Here is a 20,828-nt window from a genome sequence, read left to right on the forward strand (position 1 = left end):
AATTTCAGCCCCCTCCAACTTCTACTTGCCCCCGGTGGGGATTGGTCAAATGTGGTGATATTTTGCACCTATGGGTAATTTCACTTGCTAAATTCAACGGTGACATCCCTTCACTGACTATAGACATTCCTAAGTCACTGGAGCAGTCCTGTAAAACAAAAATACTTTGAACAGAAAGGAAAAATTTAAACAAAAAAGATATATTTCATTAAATAAACCCCCGTAAAATTTCCCATTTTACTTTACATGAAATTATATTTTTATAACTTATCAACTTTTTTAAAAGTTGAAAGTTTTTTAATTACCCGCCTTAACCATCGAATTTTCCTCTAATACCGTTGAATTTACCGTCAAAACACTCGATTCTATTATAAATTGATGATATTCATGATCTTCGAAATATTAGGAAACAGAGCAACTCCAACTTATTTTAAACAAACAACACTCTGAAATACAATACTCAATTAAAAGCCAAAATGAAGCTGAACTTTTTCGAAGTGACGATAATGAATTACACTAGAGGTATTTACAAGTTTAAAGTTTACAGGAAAGAAAGCATTACAAATATTCAAATTAAACCTCACAAAGAGAAACTTCTGCAACATTTTTTCTTTTTCAATATTTTTAAAATATTACAGATGTATGAGTTTTTTTCAATACTGCAAAATGTTTTATTATATCTAGCTAAGCACCTCTTGCAATATACGCACTGAACTCTCTTTTCAATTAAATTAGATTTTCTATTGGAATTTTTTCTTCACCTTACATGTTTTTTATAAAATTAAAAAAAAAAAAAAAATTTTGAAATTTTTTTTTGATTCTGAAAGGTTTTGACGCTGCGGAAAGTTATTTTTGAAATTCATATTATCTATCTTTCCTGCCTTAGTGGAATTTTTCATCTGCTTATCTCCACAACCCATAAAAATACAATATTCAGCATATTTCCTGATTTTATAGCAGTATTCCAGAAAAATGTCGTATTTTTTTCACACTAAAAAAAAAAAAAACTTGCATAATAAATAGACAAACAAAATCAAAAGTCTATAAAAAAAAGTGAAGTTGAATTCGCTTTCCAGACTTGCGAGTGTACCGTAAATTGCTTTCTTGCAGAAGCCCCCAAATGTTGTCCCACGTCTTGTTTTTGTTATATTGTCATTGGTAAAGCCGTATAATATCCATCATATCTTTAAAAAAGTCAAGTTGATTGTCAAGGATATGGACTTTAAAAGACTATTTGCACCCTGTTGTAGAGTATCTTTTTATGATAATTTGAACCAACTGGAGCTTGGCGAACTCATCAAATTCTATGATTATCTTGATCTGCAGCCCGACGTAAATATCATTTTTGACTCGAACAGCTAAGGAAAAAGATCTCAGAGGCAAAGGAAAAAAACAAAGTTTAAGAAACCGCTATAGATCCCATCAGAAATGACACTATTTTGGAGTCTTTTGGAGAATTTTTCGATGACCTTACTCAGCAGTATTAAAAACCGGAGAGTTTAACCTGTGCTTTTATACCTGCATAACTATCACTTGACAGTCGTAGAACATTCTTAAAAGTTAAAACAATGTTGTGCAAGTTTTAGGTAATTCTGGAAAATATTTGAAATTTCTTACCAACTCTACGCATCAAAAATATTTCAGAAGACTACTCAATATTATTGTGAATCGAGAATCTTCTTCAAAACAAACTAATTTCAAAATATCTCTATCTTGATCACAGAGCAATCTTTTTGTGTAAAAATTGCAATGTTCAATAAAAAAAAAACAATGTCCTGTTGTTTTAGGTAAAAAACTTGTTAAAAAATACACTTTGTACTTAGGAACAAAAAGCAAGTGCGAATTTGTTGCTATATGCTAATTTAAGCTTAGAAAGTTAAATTAACTGTTCTGTAGCAAATTTTTCTAATTTTTTCTAAATATTTCTGATTTCTTTTACAAAGTCAAGTTTATTACTCTATCATTAAAGTAGAAGTTTCTAAAAATGGTTTAAACTTTTAAGTTATAATTTCAGTTCCAAAACTTAAACAAAAATAACTTAGGAATACAACCTTAATTTCAAATAAAAATTCGGCGCTTGGCGAAGTGGAATTATGAATATATCATTGAGACCCAAGAGTAAAAAAAAAAAAAGAAAGAAAAAGGCGGTTGCAAATACGCAATTTATAAAATCCGTTTTTAAAACAGTATTCAGATTTTTAAAAAGAGATATTTTATAAAGCTAAAGTATTTAAAATAATGACTAAAAAAATAGTTCATACTGTACTTAGAACTCAATTTTTTTTTAAACCTATATACTAAACTTTTTTCAATTCTCTTTTATCCCATGAATGAAAATCATTTTTTGTTAAAAATTTATTACTTAAAAAAAGTTATTTTTAACTCCAGTCAAAATCCTGATAAACAATAATAACTTTAAATTAATGCATCTATTGATCTTGTCTGATTAACTGCCTGTGAACAACGTTGTAAAATTACTTCAAAAGATGGGCATTGGGTTTAATAAATGTTTTCTTCGCACCATCAGCAACACAAAAAACAAAAAAGTTAACGCTATAAAAAACGAAGCAAACACCTCGATGTAATTAAACGTTAATGCAGCACTCGAAAAAGCCAGCAAAGCTCCGGCAGAGTGCATCCAACTTCGAACGCCGTCTACAAAAGCCTGCTCATTTGAATTTACTAGAGATGCTAAAGTGTTTGTGAGATAGACATCGGGGATAACACCTGCTCCAGCAAAACATATCATGTAGATAACACCAAAACATAGTACCAGCGCATTAGATGAAATATTCGATAGAACAATAAAACTTATATCAATTGTGCAAAGCCCTAACAACCCGATCAACACCGCTACAAACACTATTTCATTTGAAACAGGCTTACACAAATAAAGTAGCAAAATAAGAACACTGGTTGCTCCTGTGCCAAAAACGCTAATGTTTAGTTCTAATATAGTCAAATGCAGTGTCTCGATAACAAGTAACGGCAACCACATATCGAATGTGACAAGAAGAAACATGACGAAAAACGAGCAAAACAAAATCAAAGAGGAATCGAACGACGTAAACAGTAGTTTTAAAATCACGAAGATACTGATGTGAGTTGATGATGAGTTTGCATTTTCCTTTAGGTATTCTATTTCTTCCGAACCGACTAACGGCAACATTTCGTTATATTCTTCGTAAAGGTTCGAGTCCATATAATTTAGTAGTGATTCAAGTTTCGGTTCTTCTATTTTATCTGACGCTTGGATTTTAGAAGCTTTAGCTTTATTCTCTTCGTTTCGTTTTAGGTCGAATTCTTTCGATAAATCGTGAATCATAGTGAAACACAATATTTCCATGATGATGCAAACGATGGCCATGAAAACCCCGATAAAATTGACATTTTTTATATGCCAGTGTCCGAGATAAAAATCAATCTTGTAAAACATAAAGTTAATTCCTGGTCCTAAGATAAATCCAGAGTTAAATGTTAAGGACAAGATCGACAATTGATAAGTTGTTTCACTGGACGGGTAACTTCGAATTATTTCACCGCACATGACTGAATCTAAACCAGCACAACCAGAGAAGAACCTACCTGCCATCAAAAGCCAAGGTGAAAAATGTAGACTGTATAATATATTTCCAACAATTAAGAAGCAATTACAAATTAGAAAAGTAACTCTAACCATACGGGTTTGATCAACCATTCTTCCGATAATCGGAGTTGCAAACGCCAAGGAAAACAAATACGCAATCGATACAGCAGCGTAATAAAATTTTGGTGAGCTTGTCTTTACCATTTCTTTAATGTACAACCAGAGAGTCAAAAGAGTAAGACTGTATTCTATTCCTAGAATTAAGCTTTGAATAGTAAATGCAATTGTGGTGTGTTTTCTTTTTAGCAGCCATTTTTGATGCTGAGGAGAATTTTGTAAGAAATGCTAAAAAAAATGATTTAATAAATGGCAAACATCAATATGAAAGCAAGTTAATTGTGAGTAAAAAACTGATATAGCAATAAAAACGGTTTTCATCAAGCTAAGTTCAAGTCTTTTCCAGTATGGTTTGATAAGGTTAAAAAGTTTTAATGTTCTAGTATATTTCACTATGTCTAAGCTATGGTTCTGTTCGGGTATTTTTTTATGTGGGTTCTGTTCAAGTGCTTTAACTATTTTTAACTTATAAATCAAAATTTTGTAAATTGAAACTTTTGAAAATAACTGTTTAATTTCATGATATAAAAAATGAAAGTGTAATCGAACCAAATGTAGTAGGGCGCAACTTTTTGTGCGTAGAGATTGCACAGAGACCATGAAACCTTTCAAAAGAATAATCAAGAAATCAGTGAAAAATTTGTTAGGTAAAAATTTAAAAATGCAGAAGCTCAATTAACGCATTATTAACTACTTTTTCATCCTTCAATGCTGAGCTGTAAATTTTTTATAAGCTAAAATGGAAATGTAATCAAATTTTACAGTTTAAATTCGAGGTTTGGTTTCACACTTTTCTATTTTTAGCTTTTACAGCTCTAATACAGTTTGGTTTTGTTCATTCTTTCAAAATTAATGCTTTAAAGATATCTCTATATATAAAAGTATATAACGAAATTTTTTAAAACAACTAAATTTAAGACTAAGTCACACCCTTAATCTCAACTATTTAAGGTTCCGAATGATTTAAATACTATTGAGATGGAAACTTGATTTACAGTAGTCGAGATGGTTTTTTGGATCCTGCTGTTACCTTTTATAAATTTAAAGCATAAATTTGAAAAACAAAACATTAAGTTACGATACGATTATTTACTAGACTAAAATGCAATTACTTATAGGTTTTTTTGGTATCTTTTTTCTCTCCGTTAATTAGTTATAATTTATAGATATTGATGGTACCATTTATTTGTTGAACTTATTTCTCTGCAATGTTTTTAGTTTAATAAGTAACTACTCTACTCTAATAAGTATAACTAGTCTACACGCGTTTGTATTTTATATTTTGCTTGAACATCTTAAATCTCGGAATCGTTTTCTTTAGATGAACTGGGACAAGATAACGACTTGAGAAATGTCCCGGAAAAGAATAATGAGACAAAAAAAGTTATAAATTGGGACAATATGCTTGTCACGGAATTTATGAAAATGTGTTCCGGATATTTTACGTTACGAGATAGATTGATATAAAACGAGACGTGCCACAACGATCAGTCGTGACATTACGATACTAAACATTCTTTTACGTTACGTCATAAAATGAGACAATTTCATTACAACACGAGACAAACGAGACACTCCGAACGCGCGGATTAAGGATTAACAAGTCAAACTTTTGATTATTAATGAGCAGTGGCCAAGACAACATGGGAGTAACATTAATGAGCAGACTTGGCGATGTATGGCTTAGAAAATAATTTTGCTGTTTTCGGGAAATGGTTAGTGCTGGTAATGAAGAGTTCGCACGCTAACATATAGCTCCTGGTTTTTAATTTATTTTTTAAATATTTAGTGAGTTTTTTTATACCCAGCACTGTATGAATATAGTCAAAGTCAAGTTGTAAACCAGTCTGCAAGATGACGCAAAGCGAAAGTGATATCTGGAAATTTTTTGAAGAGAAAAAAACAGACAAAACCCATGATGACCGTGGTGTAAGCAAGATAAGTGGTCGGTGCAAATTTTGTAGCAAAATTTACAAGGTCGATTAAGGCAACACATCTGGTATGCGTAAGTATCTATATCTTGCCCATCGTGTTGAGTTCAAAGAGCTGGAGAAATATAAAGCTGTCCACAAAGAGACTCTGATCTAGCTTTGGACTAACTTGAATACATCTTTAATGAAGATGAGGCGAATGAGCAACAAAGAATGAGTTAAAAGTGTAAAATGATGTTGTTTGTAATAACTTTATTTCCAAAAAGAAGTTAGAATGATTTATAAGTCTTTATTAAAATAAGCGTTTTTTGTGTATTATCTTTTTTATGCCTAAAGAAAAAATCCCTTTTTATGACTTCTTTTAACAAGTTAATATTCAATTCATACCCCAAACTAAGAAATTAGCATCTAATCTTGAATAAACTATTTTTTGTACCTCAACATAATGAGACACAACAAGACACAACAAACTAAGCTATTTTGATACTTTTTCAGGTAAAAATCTCTTCAGGTTCTCAACTGCTACATTTTGAAAAGTCGACTTTCCATGCCAGATTGTCTTATTGAGCTCAAGTCAAGCCAGGCAAGACTGAATCAGTTTCCAAAGTACATATACCAATTATTGTCTATTCATTACTTTGACAAAGAGTGAATCCTGAACAAGTTTGTCGTTTCTGTCAGTCCGCTCTGTGAGAGGCACACTGCAGACAAAATTGCTAAAAAGCTCATCAATTAAGTTGAATTATAAAATGCACTTTTTTACATTAAGTTAGTTGTGTTTAACAATTAAAGTGATATGCTTTATCTCGCAATTATGCACGTTTATAATTAATGCAAAAAAAAGTTAGTTATTTTATTGTGTTTATGAGATATACCTTACCATACTATGGCATTACAAGACATTTTAGTTTGCTGAAATATTTAATTACTTTTTTAGGATATTGTCTATTAAGAACTTTTCCAGTTTTCTTCACTCATGACAACGCTGCCAGTTTCAAAGCTACAATTCCAAAGCGCACCTTCATTGACGAGTTTTTGCTTTGTGTGGACCATACCTCAAACTTGGCCGTCGCGGGCTCTGTTGATACCACCGTTAAAGTAGATTATCCCATCACTTGTGGTCAAAGACTAGCAGAAAGGACGCACCATAGTCATTTGGCAAATGAAAGGATCAGGGCCGAAATTACAGCAATGAAGAGAGACCTTTGTCTTGCCATGAAGACCGAATCAGACGGAAATTTTACAGAGCTGGTCTACAAAAAAATCATCACTGCCAACAACACTCGCTGGAAATCTGCATGTATGTTTATACAGAGTGTCTTTAACATGAAAGAACCCCTTTTGGCAATCAAAGCAAGGCCAGATATTCACCCAGAAGATGTTGCATCTCATGTGCCCTTTGAATTGGAGTTTAAAATCTTTGAGAAACTTTTGCCTACTATCAAACTGTTGCAGAAACATCTGAGAGAACTAGTGCAGACAAATAGTCAACTCTTCACATTGTTGCTGTTGATATCCATAATTTGCAGCATCACATCAACAGGGTTGAATTGAACTTTTTCAACCAATTTTGATAAAAAGTTTCCTGATGTTGGCGCTCGTACCCTACTTCTTGCTGTTGGTAATCTCCTTAATCATTACTATAAGGGTGTGGCATGCAAAAGGTTTTTAACCTATGATGGTGCTTGCAAGTACTTAGTTGAAAACGACACCAATTATCGTGAATAGCTAAACAAAATTATGCGATCAACCAACGGCCACTGCAAACTTGTAGGAGGAAACAGATTCTTTGGCTCAGGACGTGATTTTGATTTCTCTCTCAACACACAGCAATTACGGACAAGTCCAACAATATCAAATAATGGTATGTCTACAAGGCTACGCATCCCTGGCCAAGGAAAGAAGCACATGAATATTTCTTGTATTTTGAAAAAAACATGAAGTGACATTACCTCTTTTAGCTGAAGCAATACGGCGTTACTTGGCAGTTCCAGCATCTTCGACCATTTCTGAGAAGGCATTCTCTGCAGGAGGAAACATAGTCACACACAAAAGGACCAAGCTTCAGCCAGAAAGTGTTGAAAAGTTGCTCTATATTCAACAGAACTATTGCTGTGTTCAAATCAAGTCTTGGAAATTGACCTCAAAATATGACAAAGATCTTGGTAGGGCATTCACAAAAATTCTAGATAGATCTTAACTTTAACTTTGCCTTTAGTAAAGTCTTCAATTTTGCTACTAACAATATCTCAAGTACAAGATGTTCCACCACCCATCACCAGATACCTAACTGCAACAGGAAGCAAATCTAGTTCAAGGTTCTACTCCAGCTCCTGTTGCTGGACTATCCACTGCTCCAACTGATACACCTTCAACTAGTGACACAAAGTTCATTTAGTGACACAACTAAATGAACTGTTTTTTTTTAGCACCCCAGCAGAATACTAAATGGATAAATCTTCAGTTATTAAACCGGTAAGCCTAAGCCAAAGTTTACACCCAAGCAGAGAGCATTGAAGAAGGTATGTTATCCAAACACCAGCTGTAGCCTACCGCAGATGAGAGTCATTAGTCTCTGCCAAAAAGTAGTCTGCTGGGGCGCGAACACACAATCTTCTGCTTTCTGAGCTTGTTCATTTGACCGCTCGGCCATTTAATCGTAAACCGAAAAAAAAAAAAAAATTGCTTAAAAGAAGAAAAGCTTGTCCAACGAACGATATCCACTACCCGGCAACTTTTTGGAGAAAAGGAGGCTCTCAAGTACTTCATCTACAGAGTAAACTGTACGTTTAACTCGAAACAGCTTTGAAGATTTAGACGATGTGGTTTTTTTTGATGAGGCAGATGTTGAACGGATGACGAGATCATCAGAGTCAAAACAACCACACAGAAGAAACAATATACCTCCTCCTGGGCGAGAGCGAGAGAACTCTAGCATGCTGACTTGAGCACGAGACTGCTCGACCAATAAAACAGTTCAAAAATTGCTTGAAAAAATTCTTTTTATAAATTTCACATTAAAGATTAACTGGTATATTTCATTATGTGCTGTTAAAAAGACATAAATTCCGGGAAATTGTACAGCTGCTTTTTTGTCCAGGACGTCTCATCTCGTGTCAGAATAGTCCCGGATTTCCACTGAAAGTTAAAAATTCTCTCAATTTTTATCGATAACTGGGACAAAGCTTTTAGGATTGTCTCGTCTTGTCTCGAATAAAAAAGATAACGAGAAGCAGATGTTTGATTTTGCAGATGTTTGATTAGACTTGAAGAAACTTTTTAAAGTACAACACTAGCTTTCAAAACTAATTATCATAATATAAAGTTATTTCTAATTTTATTTATAATAATACCCATTTGTATTACTACTTGTAAAACATGTCAACTTTTATAATTACCAGTTATGTACCAAGTTAATTTAGTTACAAATCAAAAGAGTGCAAAAGTTTGTACTGAAAACCAGTAAAAACAACAAGTTACAATACAACTTGCTACTAGTTACTACTCATAACAATTAATAATTAATATTTAAGTTTATAATAATTAATGGTTTTAATTTCTAGTACTTGTAATAACTACCAAATATAATACTCATTAGTTATATAGAGTATTAATCTTTATAGTTACTAGTTTTTGTACATGATTATTATTACAAGTACTAATTGTTATAATTGATAGTTAAATTATGTAAAGCTGCAAGACCAAATACTTTTAATAGTTAATAGTTTTAATAATTACTCTTTAAAAAAACTACTAGCCAATATATATAGAAGTTGCAATAATTACCAGTTATGATCGTAGCCGCCGAGAGAAACTTCGGGCCCTAGGGAAGTTTTCTTAACGGGCCCTCATTATGATCAATCGTATACCCAGGACCGCTAGAAGCGTGCTCTGGCCATTAAAAATTAAAAATTAAGTTAATTAAATCCTTTAAAAACCAAAAGTATTCAAATCTTTTGAAAGTTAAAGTTAGGAAAAAAGTATACAAAAAAAAAAGTTAAGCACTGTTTCATAATAGAGCTCTGTGAGATTTTCGACTCGCAAACAAACTAATAACTTCTTCAAAACTAATTTTCATAACCATTTTGGCATGAAAAGATAAAAGTCCTGAGCCATTTAAACGGTTTTGTGTCATTGTTGATCTTAATACGTTTTTTATTCTTTTCAACATACTAAAAGATGTTTCTGCTTGGGCAACTGTCACTAAAGTTGTGCAAAATAGTCTTATTGCAATTATGATGTTTGAAAACAGCACATCCAGTTTGTTTTTTTTTTTAATTTCATTTAATAGTTCAACGGGCTGAAGAAAAATATTTTGTATACTGGCATCATAAATTGATTTTAAATGTAGTATTTCATAGAAAACTGAAAGTAGTTTGTTCTATATGCGCAGAATCGAGTGTCGCGTCTACAATAAGGGATTAGCATTTCACAGTTTCTCTTTCCTTTGAAATACAAGTTCTCAAGTAATCGGCACAGCATAATATGAATTCATTTTGAATGTCTGCCGATAAGTAATGTACTTGCAATATCTGATTGTCCTTTTGTGTCTGTTTTACGTTTTTTAAATGTTCTTTTAAAAGCGGATCCTTATGACTTAAATGATTATTCTAATAATCTTAGAAAATTTACATTGCTTGAATCTCCAATCAAATGAGTCACACCCCTAAAGGCCAATCCACGCTCAGCAAAAAGCGAAACTGCATCTAACAATTGTTTTAATAAATATTTCCATTTCTGTGTCTCATTTTGTATTTGTTTTACTATAAGGCAATCTTAGTATGTTTGTTAATATTTTTTTCTAAATTTCGCCACTGGATATAACAAGATTTATGATTGCTAGACTTTCTTGGTCAGCTGTTCCATCATAATTTTTTGTACCCTCTATTAGCCTACCAACTATATTCTGTAGCAAAAGTTGATCTTTGCTCACGAAATTTATAAAATAGACGACAAGGAACACAAAATAGAGTTTTTTTAGATTTGCTCCATACAAACCAATCAAGAGGAACTACTTCTATATTTTTTAAACGAAAGCTTAATAAATACGTGGGGAATTGACTACCGAGAGTATCTACAAGAAATGTTGTTAGGGGAGCATTTGGACCTCTTAGAATGGCATCATCTACGTCTTTTGGTATAACATTTAATTTAACCACTCCAATATTGAATTTGGACATTCAAAAATATGCCCAACATTGGTATTGAAATACTAATATTTGAATAATAATATTTTGTATTTTACGAAATTGTAATAGGATAAGGTTGCGAATATTGTACCGATGCCTATATTGTACTTTTAACAAAACTCGTTATTTTTAAAATCCACAATAAATTTTTTAACTTATTTTTTATCTTAGCTGAATGAAATTAAGGAGTCAACTGTTTTTTTTTTGTCATCAAACTGCATCCAACTTATTGGTTTGTTATTGGAGATTTCTTATTTTAGGGATTTATGGCTAAGCGTATTTCACTAAAAAAAGTTGAAGATATGATTTGTTCAGTGTATTTATGTTAAAGCATAATTCATCTAAATTCGAAATAACTACCTATAATTTAAATTAACTTTTTATTAGTTGTCAAATTTTTTAATTAACTGAATATCAGATTAGTTGCGTAAATTGTACCTCAAGGCAGAACCTAAATTGAACCGATGCAACCATTTTGACCGCTAAAAAACGTGCAAAGTTTAACAAATTCCAATTGAGATTCCAATTGAAGGGCTGCCAGCAAAAAGTTCACTAGTCCATTTTTGGAAAAAATAAGATAACTCTTTCAGTTTGTAAAGGGACTTATAATCTATCATATCCAACTATTATTTTCATCAGAAGAAGATCGTAAGTCCCATTAAAATGATACTTTCAGTATCAAAGATCTGGGTTTCTAAGCTGAAAACATGCTTTAAAATGCTTATATCTCAGAATGAAAAAAAGTTGACTTATGAACTTTTTGCCGGCAGCCCTTCAATTAAAGAAATACCCATACTTACAATACGAAATTCACCACTTCAATAAAAAAAGAAAAATTCTAGTATTAAACTCGTATTGACAAGTAGTCCTTAAAAAGATGCACTCTCTAGTTCAGTTTTACCAATAAACACTAAAAAGATAGAACACGGCAAGGATGGTGGAAAAAGGTTCAAGCATGCAAATACATCTCTTCATTGTGAAAAATTTTTTTTTACCTTTGTGAAGAAAATATAGAAAAGAATATGATAAAATCTCGCTTGTCAAGGCTAGTGTCATGTTGACTGTGCAAGTGTAAATCAAAAACAGAAATAATATATCTGCAACTTTTGCCAAAAATAAAGTTTTTATGTATTTTATTTTACATTATTTAGTATAATTGTTTTTAAAACAGATATAATGTATATCGTTTTACATTATTAACATAGCTATCTTTAATACCTGCCTTCCTCTTCTATTCTAATCCTAGCTAACCCATTAGTAACCCATTAGATACAATTTGAATAAAAATTGTCCCATACGTGGTGATACCTGTTATGGGCATTTTCCGGAAGAAAAAAAAATTCAATTCGAATATTGTTTATTAAATAAAAAGCCTCATTTCATTTTATTTTGGGCAGCTAGGTGTTATCTTATGCTTTATCAGAATATTTCTAATTGCAGATTTTACACAAACCATTCGTTTTAATCAGTTCTTTTAATCCCTTAAATCTAAAATCATAAAATATTTGCGAAGTTATAAATTATTTGAAATCAAGAAAGTGGTACAATATTGGATTACAATTGTACAACTAAGGATCTATTTTCCTTAATTGTACTCTTAGCGCTATTTCTTTAATTTAATTCTTCGCGACTTAACGCTTTTTAAATTTTGAGTATTTTAATATTTTTACAACAAACGGTCTCTAAATTATGAAATACAACTAAAAATCCATGTTACACTCAGTAGATAGCCTACATTTTTTTATTTGGTCTTAGGGAGTACAGTATCGGAAACCTACCCTATTTATTAAAAGTTATCATTTAACACTTATTTGTTATTTACAAATTTAGTCTAAAACGAAAATTTTAAAACGCAGCATTAATAAGAAATGAAGTCATGCAATCTTTACAACTGTTTATGTTTTAAAAAGAAAGTTAAAAAAAGAAAAGTTATTGACTTTTATGGAAAAAATTTTAATTTTTATTTTGATTGAAATTCGATCGAAAAATTTTTATTTTAATTTTACAAAGAAAAATAAAAAGATTAAAAGAAGCATATTTTGTTAAAAACTCATATATTTTTTGTCTTTGAGATTTTTTGGAAGCGATAAATTGAATTTAATTAGTAATAAATAAATAAGACTTCATGAAAAAAAATTATTTGTACAAACACGAGGCCCCAGGAATCTTCCCCGTTATCCCCCCCTCCCCATCTCTTGGCGGCCATGGTTATGATATTTAAAACATACCTAATTTTAATTAAAAAGATAATTGTCATAACCAATAACTAATTACTAGTTTCAACAATTATTTTTCTAAGTAAGTTTAAGTAAAGATAAATAAAATTATTAGTTACATTATTAACTATTTCATCATTATTAATCTTTGGTTAGATAATTACTAATTATATTTACTAAGCTCAGGCGTCTCGAAACGTTTCGAGAATTTTCAATCAAGATTTTTATTTCGAGATGATACGAGATGATACGAGAAGTTACGAAATTGGGTTTGAAAATTCACCAAAATTTCTCAAAAATTTCGAAATTTTTTTTGAGTTGTTTCGAGAGTAACGAGATTCTCTTCGAGATTAGCTACGATAATCTCTTTATAGCTTCATTTCGAGATAGAGCGAGAATTTCGAAATATTACGAGATATTACGAGTTTCTCGTAATGACTCATTAAAAAAAAAGGGATAAACTAGTTAATCCGTACAAAGTACGCATTTTTGGGACAATTGACGCGCGCGACAGCTGAATTGTTATTGTTTTTTTTTTTTTGCAATGTAAACAGAGCTAAAAGTTAAAAAACTTTAAAAGTTTAATGAAATTAGTTCAAATTATATTGAATATATAATATTTTTTTGTTACTCAACAATATTATCATCTTTTTTACAAAGAACCAGCTGAGAAAACAATTTATTACAATATACTTTTATTTTTTATTATTTTTTTTTTTTGTTGTGTCTTTTTGTTGTGTCTTTTTGTTGTGTCTTTTTACTTTAGTTCATTACTTAAAATTTTTTTTTAGTTTTTTAACAAGATGACAAAGTTAAAAGTTAAAAGTGAATGATGTCAGTAAAATAAACAGTTATTATTAAATTATTGTAAAGGAGCACCTCCTTTTTATTATATGAATCGTTGTATACAAAAACGTTCTAAGTCATTAAAAATTTTATCGGGGAACGAGAAAAACTTATTAAATTCAAAATTATTACTGTAGTAAATTCAAAAAAAATCTGGGTACTTTTTGGCATCTTTAAATATTAGATTTGTTAAAATATATATCAAAGTTTGTGATATATATTTTAACAAATCTAATTTATTTAAAGATATATATATATATATATATATATATATATATATATATATATATATATATATATATATATATATATATATATATATATATATATATATATATATGTATGTATGTGTGTGTGTGTGTGTGTGTGTGTGTGTGTGTGTGTGTGTGTGTGTGTGTGTGTGTGTTATACATAGTTAAAGTTGTATGACTTAGAAACTTTTTGTTTACATGTGTTAAGGATAATAACAAAAAGCTTGTCTTTTATATATTTATCCACTTTTTGTACAAAAAGGTCAAACTATTACACATATTAAACCACACAATGTATGAAAGGACCGATCACAAAGCCTTTGTCAGACATCTCACTAGATATCGTGTTCCTCTTCCCCGTCATTCGCCTGGTCAGTTGTTGGCCAGCTCATGAGTTCATCATAAAAACAACTGAACTCATCCGGAACATATTGCATTAGCTTCCTAATATCATGCAGTTTCACTCTTTTTATCGGTACATTAACCAATGGGTAGCACACATTTTGCGGAAACTCGACGATGCGGTCGACAACTTGACACATCTTGTAAGACAATTACACCTGGAGAAGTCTCTTAAGTGAAGTGCATTAGAGAACTTACTCCAAAACCTATCTTATCCTTAGCAGGAACTTTCTTTTCCCGTATTTCTTTCGAAATGCAAGATTTTTTGTAGAATGTTGGCCACCACTTTTGAAAATCAACAATATCTTCTGTTGCGACTTCTTCAACAGTAAACTTACAAGTAGTACTAGAAGTAATGATAAGTTCAGTTATCTAGTCAACAGTGCACACCCTGTCATACCTTTTCAGTTTTCTCTTTATTACTGCGAAGTCCTGGTCTCATGGTAGGTACGAGTGACTTCTTAACAGGTAGTACTGCTCGATTAGATCAAATCGGCCAGTATCAGTGAGAGCCAAAAAGACTCAATTTAGTTATTCTGCATGTAGTCAAATGCGATATTCTGCATGCAGTCAAATGAGATATTCTGCATGTAATCAAATGCGATCGCTAAGACATGCGGTTCATTTTGTTTTGTTTCCGGGTTGCTTTTATTTTGGAGCTTGTTGTAAAACTTTTTCGATCGACGTTTGTGCAGCATCAGGTCAGCAGCATTTCTCTTTGCTGCATTACTGAGATGAGGGCTTTGTAATTTTAAATTAAGCTCCTCACAGGTGCAACAAGAGTCTATATGGGGACGGCCAAATCTTAACGTAAAGTTGTCCTTAAAGTAGCCTAGAAAATATATTTGTAGCTAAATTTTGCTTCAGGATGTTTTTCTTTAAACATTGAGTACTAAATTTTAACATTTAGTTTAGCATCTAGATAATTGATAGTTTTACCAGCATATTTTCTCTGTTTCACCGGATAACTTTCGATATGTTCTCTTATCAGAAGTCTTACTTTCCCCCAGATTGCATTCGTTCCTAATTTTTTCCCTCAAAGGAAAATTTGGTGATTTTCCTAAAACCAACAAGGAGCGCAATTGTCAAATACGACTAATTTTAATACCATAAAGGCTTTTAAAGGCATCCACGCATACCTTTTCTTTGGTATCCCCCACCAAAACCTCGTATGTAAATGAAAAGTCATGAGCTGCTCTTCTTTCGGCACCTTCCTTTCTGGGTCGGTGAGTTTTTACCTTCATGCTTGTAATTAACGATTGTAGAAACACATCTTGCTCGTTCTTTGTCTCTAACGATCTCATGCGTGCAAAGACCTCGTCGTTTTTTATACGTTCCGTACATTTCTTCGAGCATCTGAAAGCAAAATATCTCATTAGATTATGCTGATATAAATGTTAGAGGTAGGCCTAAATGCCATTGCCAAACTCTAAAAAATGATGTTTGAGTAATTCGGCTAGAACGTTTGGCTACTCTTTAAGGTTAAAATGAAACGATATGGAACGTGTTGGATTAGTTTTGTCTAAGACGTTTTTATGAAAACATGTTGCATGATATGCTATGATAGGCCTAAACAAATTGGTAAAAGGCTTATTGAGTATCAAAATTGCAATACAAATCTCACCTGCAATCAGTTGCAACAGTAGTAGCAGGTACAGTTCTTCCTTTGTAGTCAATTTACTCTTTACCTTTCACTCTAGCTTCTTTATTAACATTCCTTTTCTACATGGACTCATTTTTAACCTTTCTTCCACTGCTAGTATTAGGTTCTTTATCCATTTTAAGTCTTTTTCATTAAAACAACGAGAAGAATAATAAAAAAGGCCCAAATAACCTCAAACTTGTAACCAAAGTAAAACAAAAATTGGATTAAAATTATCTGACAGCTATCAGCCGAACACAGCTGGTTTTCTCAGTGCTGCCAACAAAAACCTTCTAAGTCACTGACATAGAACCTTTTAGTTTACAGACAATATTTCAGTTTTCTATTCAGGTTTGACTTAGAATGTTTTACTATACAATGGTAGAACTGTCTTCAAAGAGCAAATTTTCATCAAAAAGTTAAATATTAAAAAGAAATGACTTAGAACGTTTTTGTATACATTGATTCATATATTCTGTTGGTGGAGCAGCATAGACACTCTTGTATTTGTATTAGTTTAAATACATAGTCTCTCCAAAGGATCAGTTTTCAATCCTCCAGATTTTACAGTTATATTTACACTTACAAGTTTGAATTGATACGTAGATGAAATTTTTTATTGAAGCAATTGGCTAAGTGCAGTACAAATTTTGGTAATCATTTTCCGGGAAAGTGCAAGTTTTCTTTTGTAGCTCCTGGAACTTTTTAACGATCGGACGTATTTAATTATTGTCCTGGAAAATTTTTTGTTTAAATTTTTTTTCAATTTTGATAGCGATATTTGATTTCATACTTTTAGTCTGACAATATGGTTCGTCCAAGGACAGAAATATGGAAGCAATTTGCAGAGGAAAGAGTCACCGAGAGAACTGTGGTCTTTATTAAACTATTTTTATTGAATACTAACTATTTCATTGTTGATTTAGGATTTTTGAATCATTGTTCTTTTGTTTACTTATGAATCAAAAACCTTTTTAGTTTTTACAAAAAAAGGTACTTATTTTTTTAATTTTTAGTTATACGACGAAGATGAGCGATACGAGCAAGAGCAAGGAGGCATTACACCTAAAGTCTTGGATAGAGGCATTAAAAAGATGAAGTTGGGAGAACCATCAACACCTGAGAAAGCCAAAAACATTAATGCATACATTAAGTATAAGCCGCAGGACAAAGAGCAGATACAAGGAGACATAGATATTGCCAAGTTCTGGGCCTGATGAAATCTTCTGTTCAATCTGGTAGAAACTGAAAAAAGAGTCGGAATTTTCACGATGAGGACTGCCATGGCTGCTTAGGTAGCCATTTAAATTTTTTTTTTTTTTTAATTTTAATCAAAACTTAGGTACAAAAATGAACAGAAAAACCTCTTGTTCCAATAATTTTCTATATATTTGAAAAATTAGAAATTTGTCTCGTAATATTTCGAAAAGCATCAAAAAATATTTTAAATCTCGTTAATTTCTCGTTATTCTCATAATATTGTCAGGTTTCGAGAAGGGAAATTATGTGGCCAATTCTCAATCGAGAATGTCTTTACTTCTCGTAACCTCTCAAAACAAATTCTCAAAACTTGTGAAAACCATGATCTTGATCGAAACTATTCTCGAATCTCAGTGTCATTTCGAGATCTCGTATCGTAATGTCTCGTAACAAAAATAGTTTCGTGACGCCCGAGCTTAATATTTACTAAAAGTCACAATGCTAGTTATAATTATTATTAGTTGTAAAAACTACTAGTTATAATAATTGCAAGTTTTAAAAACTTTCAATTAAACTATATATTGGTCATAATAATTTTTATTTATGATAAATAAAAATTATATTTATTACTAGTCAAAAACATAACTATTAAAAAATTTGCTAGTCATAAAAGTTGCTTATAATAAATAGTCGTTAAATATACTAGTAGTTGTAATTTAACTTTGCAAGCGCTGTTTTTCACAAAAGCACCATCTACTAAATGACACTTTGCAAGTATTGCATAGCACATAAGCCGGAAGCTAAGATAGGACGTATACAAACTAAGCTTCATATTGCGTAAGGTGTTTACTACATTTCCTTTCCAAATAATTTTTAAGCTTCAACCATTGACTTGTGATTTGACTTGAAGTTCAGGTAAAGTCACGAGTCATTGAGATCTAAGTCAAAAACGAGTTTTAAAAACTTATTTCATTTTGAAAAGTCGAGCCTAAGAATATTAAGTTTGTGACTCAAATCTGTTTCGATTCCAAGTCTTAAGTCCACAAATTTGCTAATTACTAGTTGCAATTATTAACAGTTATGATATTTACTTTTTAAAATAACTATCTGTTGTTGCGATTCCAACTTATAATATTAAATAACTATCTGTTGTTGCGATTCCAAATTATAATAATAGTTACCAATTAAAACTGTTACTCGTTAAAACAGTTACCGACTAAAATAAGCATAATCTGGAATACATAATTGTAAAAATAATTACCATTTGCAATAATAACAACATGCATATAATAATAACTATCATAACTAAACTAGTTGCTAGTTAAAACAATAACTTATTATAATAATTACTAATCGCTATAATTACTAACTATTATAGTGACTCTGTTATTTAAAAACATGTTAGAAGTTGAATGAAATCTGCAATTAAACAAAAGAACAAATATTGAACTTTTTATAATTGTGTTATTATTGTATTTGTTATAATTGTAAGCTTGTTTTTCCCATTTTTAAATGCAATCGAGGCCTTATTGTGAGAGAACTGGCGTCAGACACGGTTTCAGCACCTGAAATATTTATAATTCAACTGTATTTGTTTAAAAGGTATTCATACACTGTTTTGTTGGCTTTTATCATTTTTTCGATAGAAAAAATTCATGGCGTTTATTGCATTATGCTATTTTTTGCAAAGAATATTTAATTTATCGTTCTGGACTTTTCATCAAGAGCAGTAGTGGTTAAAATTTAGTAAATACTTTTCTAAAAAATCATTAAAGAAAGTTTTAAATGACACTTACCATTAGCGAGCGCTGTTTTATCGAAAGTTAAGTGAACCGATGAAAAATAAATTAATTTTGCAAATGTTTTTAAGCATATTGCATAACAAAGTATGTGCGGAGAAGTGTGACAATTTAAATAGCGTAATAAGTCGGTGAAAAAAACAGATCACCGCACAAAATAACAATACTTTTAACTTCTTTGTAAGCTATAAAGTTTTAAAATTTTAAGGAAATTTCTTCAAAGGAGTAAAAACAACTTAAAAAATACACTAGAGAAACAGTTCTTCCACAAATCAATATTATATCTCCCTCGGTATGGTTCTGCAATGCTAGAAGAAGCAGTGGTCTTTTCACCTCTTGCAAATTAATTGCAAATCTTTCTGTTACAAATTAATCAAAAAAGAGCAGAAAAACATTTTTGTGTCCTTTGAGCTATCTTAAAAATTCATGAAAGTTTTTTTAAAACAAAATCTTTTTAACAAATATTGCTTTATTTTGTTAAAGCTCATTACTCATGAAAAGGTTTTTTTCCACTTCAGTCATAATCCTGATAAGGAGTTGGTTTTTTTACTATTTATCTAAACGTTGCACAGTTGCTCAAAACAACAAAAAAATGGTAATAAACCACTCACAACCTTTCTATAAATTTAAGTGCCCTTTTTTTTAAATAATATTAAATTGCAATAATTTTTTATTTCAAAAGTATAAATAACTGTTTTATAAAATTTTTATTTTGTATTTTGTAGTTAAAAGAAGTAAAAAAATTTGATATTATTTTCAAAGAAATTTGAAAAATGTGAGATTTTTATTTAACTAAAATAGAGTATTTTTATTTTAAATAAAAGTGTATATTTATTTTGAAGATAATGTTTTGGCTTTATATATTTCAAGTTTACTAAAAAGAAAAAAAAAAAGTCTGATTTTTCTGTTTAAATTTAAAGACTTTTCTAAAAAAAAAGGTAGCAAGTAATTGTATTTTTTTGGTTTATATATCAGCTAAAAAAATGTTCCACCGAGTTCCAAAAATATATACATTTTTAAAAGTTAATGAAGATTTCTACTTTTAAATTATAAAGGGATTACTGCGGTCTCCTACGGTATTGGAAGTTATTAAAGAAATACAAAAGTTGATAAACAGTTATAAACCTTGTTTTCCGCCATTTTTGAAAGTATTTACGATTTGATAAGTACAACTTGTTTGATAAAAGTTAACTGAACAACTTTAGTATTTTCTGTAATATAAAGTTAGCTTCTTACTATAGTTTCATTACAGGATGTAACAATGTGGCAATTGTTAAAGCCATTACAAAATAAAATTTAAACAGTCTAAAGTATAAAAAAATATATTATCCAATTTAAAATGTTTCTTATATATTTGTTTTATTGCATTGTTGGTTCTTAAAAACAATAACAATGAAAAGATTAGATCTTATCCCAAATATACGTGAACCTTCCATAATCTTAATTTATCCACTCCAGTAGGAGTGGATAAATTAAGATTATGGAAGGATTTACTTAATGAAATAAAAAATACTGAAGAAATTCGCAAAGAAAACTTATATAAAGTAAAGGTTGCTTTACTAATATTTATTTCAAAGGTGAAGAAAAAACTAAAAAACAATGTGGACTAGATTTTGATACATTTATACAAAAAGAAAATCGTTGGCTTC

General features: G+C 30.8%; 1 protein-coding gene across 5 annotated transcripts; it reads right to left on the minus strand.

The window, feature by feature from the left end:
- Nucleotides 1-2,273: 2,273 nt before the first annotated feature.
- LOC145188705 (uncharacterized) lies at nt 2,274-20,453 on the minus strand. 5 transcript variants are annotated; one of them, XM_090086741.1, is made up of 3 exons: nt 19,177-19,199; nt 9,421-9,525; nt 2,274-3,931 (listed from the first exon to the last, which is right to left on the minus strand). In XM_090086741.1, exon 3 carries the CDS (start codon nt 3,788-3,790, stop codon nt 2,480-2,482), a length of 1,311 nt encoding a protein of 436 aa, XP_089942867.1. In that variant the 5' UTR covers nt 3,791-3,931; nt 9,421-9,525; nt 19,177-19,199; the 3' UTR covers nt 2,274-2,479. The 5 variants fall into 5 exon arrangements, with proteins under 5 accessions (XP_089942867.1, XP_089942868.1, XP_089942869.1 ...); XM_090086744.1 differs by lacking the exons at nt 9,421-9,525; nt 19,177-19,199 and adding an exon at nt 20,305-20,453 and having other exon boundaries at nt 3,276-3,585; nt 3,677-3,931; XM_090086742.1 differs by lacking the exon at nt 9,421-9,525 and having other exon boundaries at nt 19,177-19,236.
- Between the last annotated feature and the right edge of the window lie 375 nt (nt 20,454-20,828).

Source organism: Hydra viridissima, unplaced genomic scaffold (genome assembly GCF_058129835.1).
Source record: "Hydra viridissima isolate aposymbiotic clone 2 unplaced genomic scaffold, HvirCarnegie_v1 scaffold_5, whole genome shotgun sequence".
Lineage (NCBI taxonomy): Eukaryota > Metazoa > Cnidaria > Hydrozoa > Anthoathecata > Hydridae > Hydra > Hydra viridissima.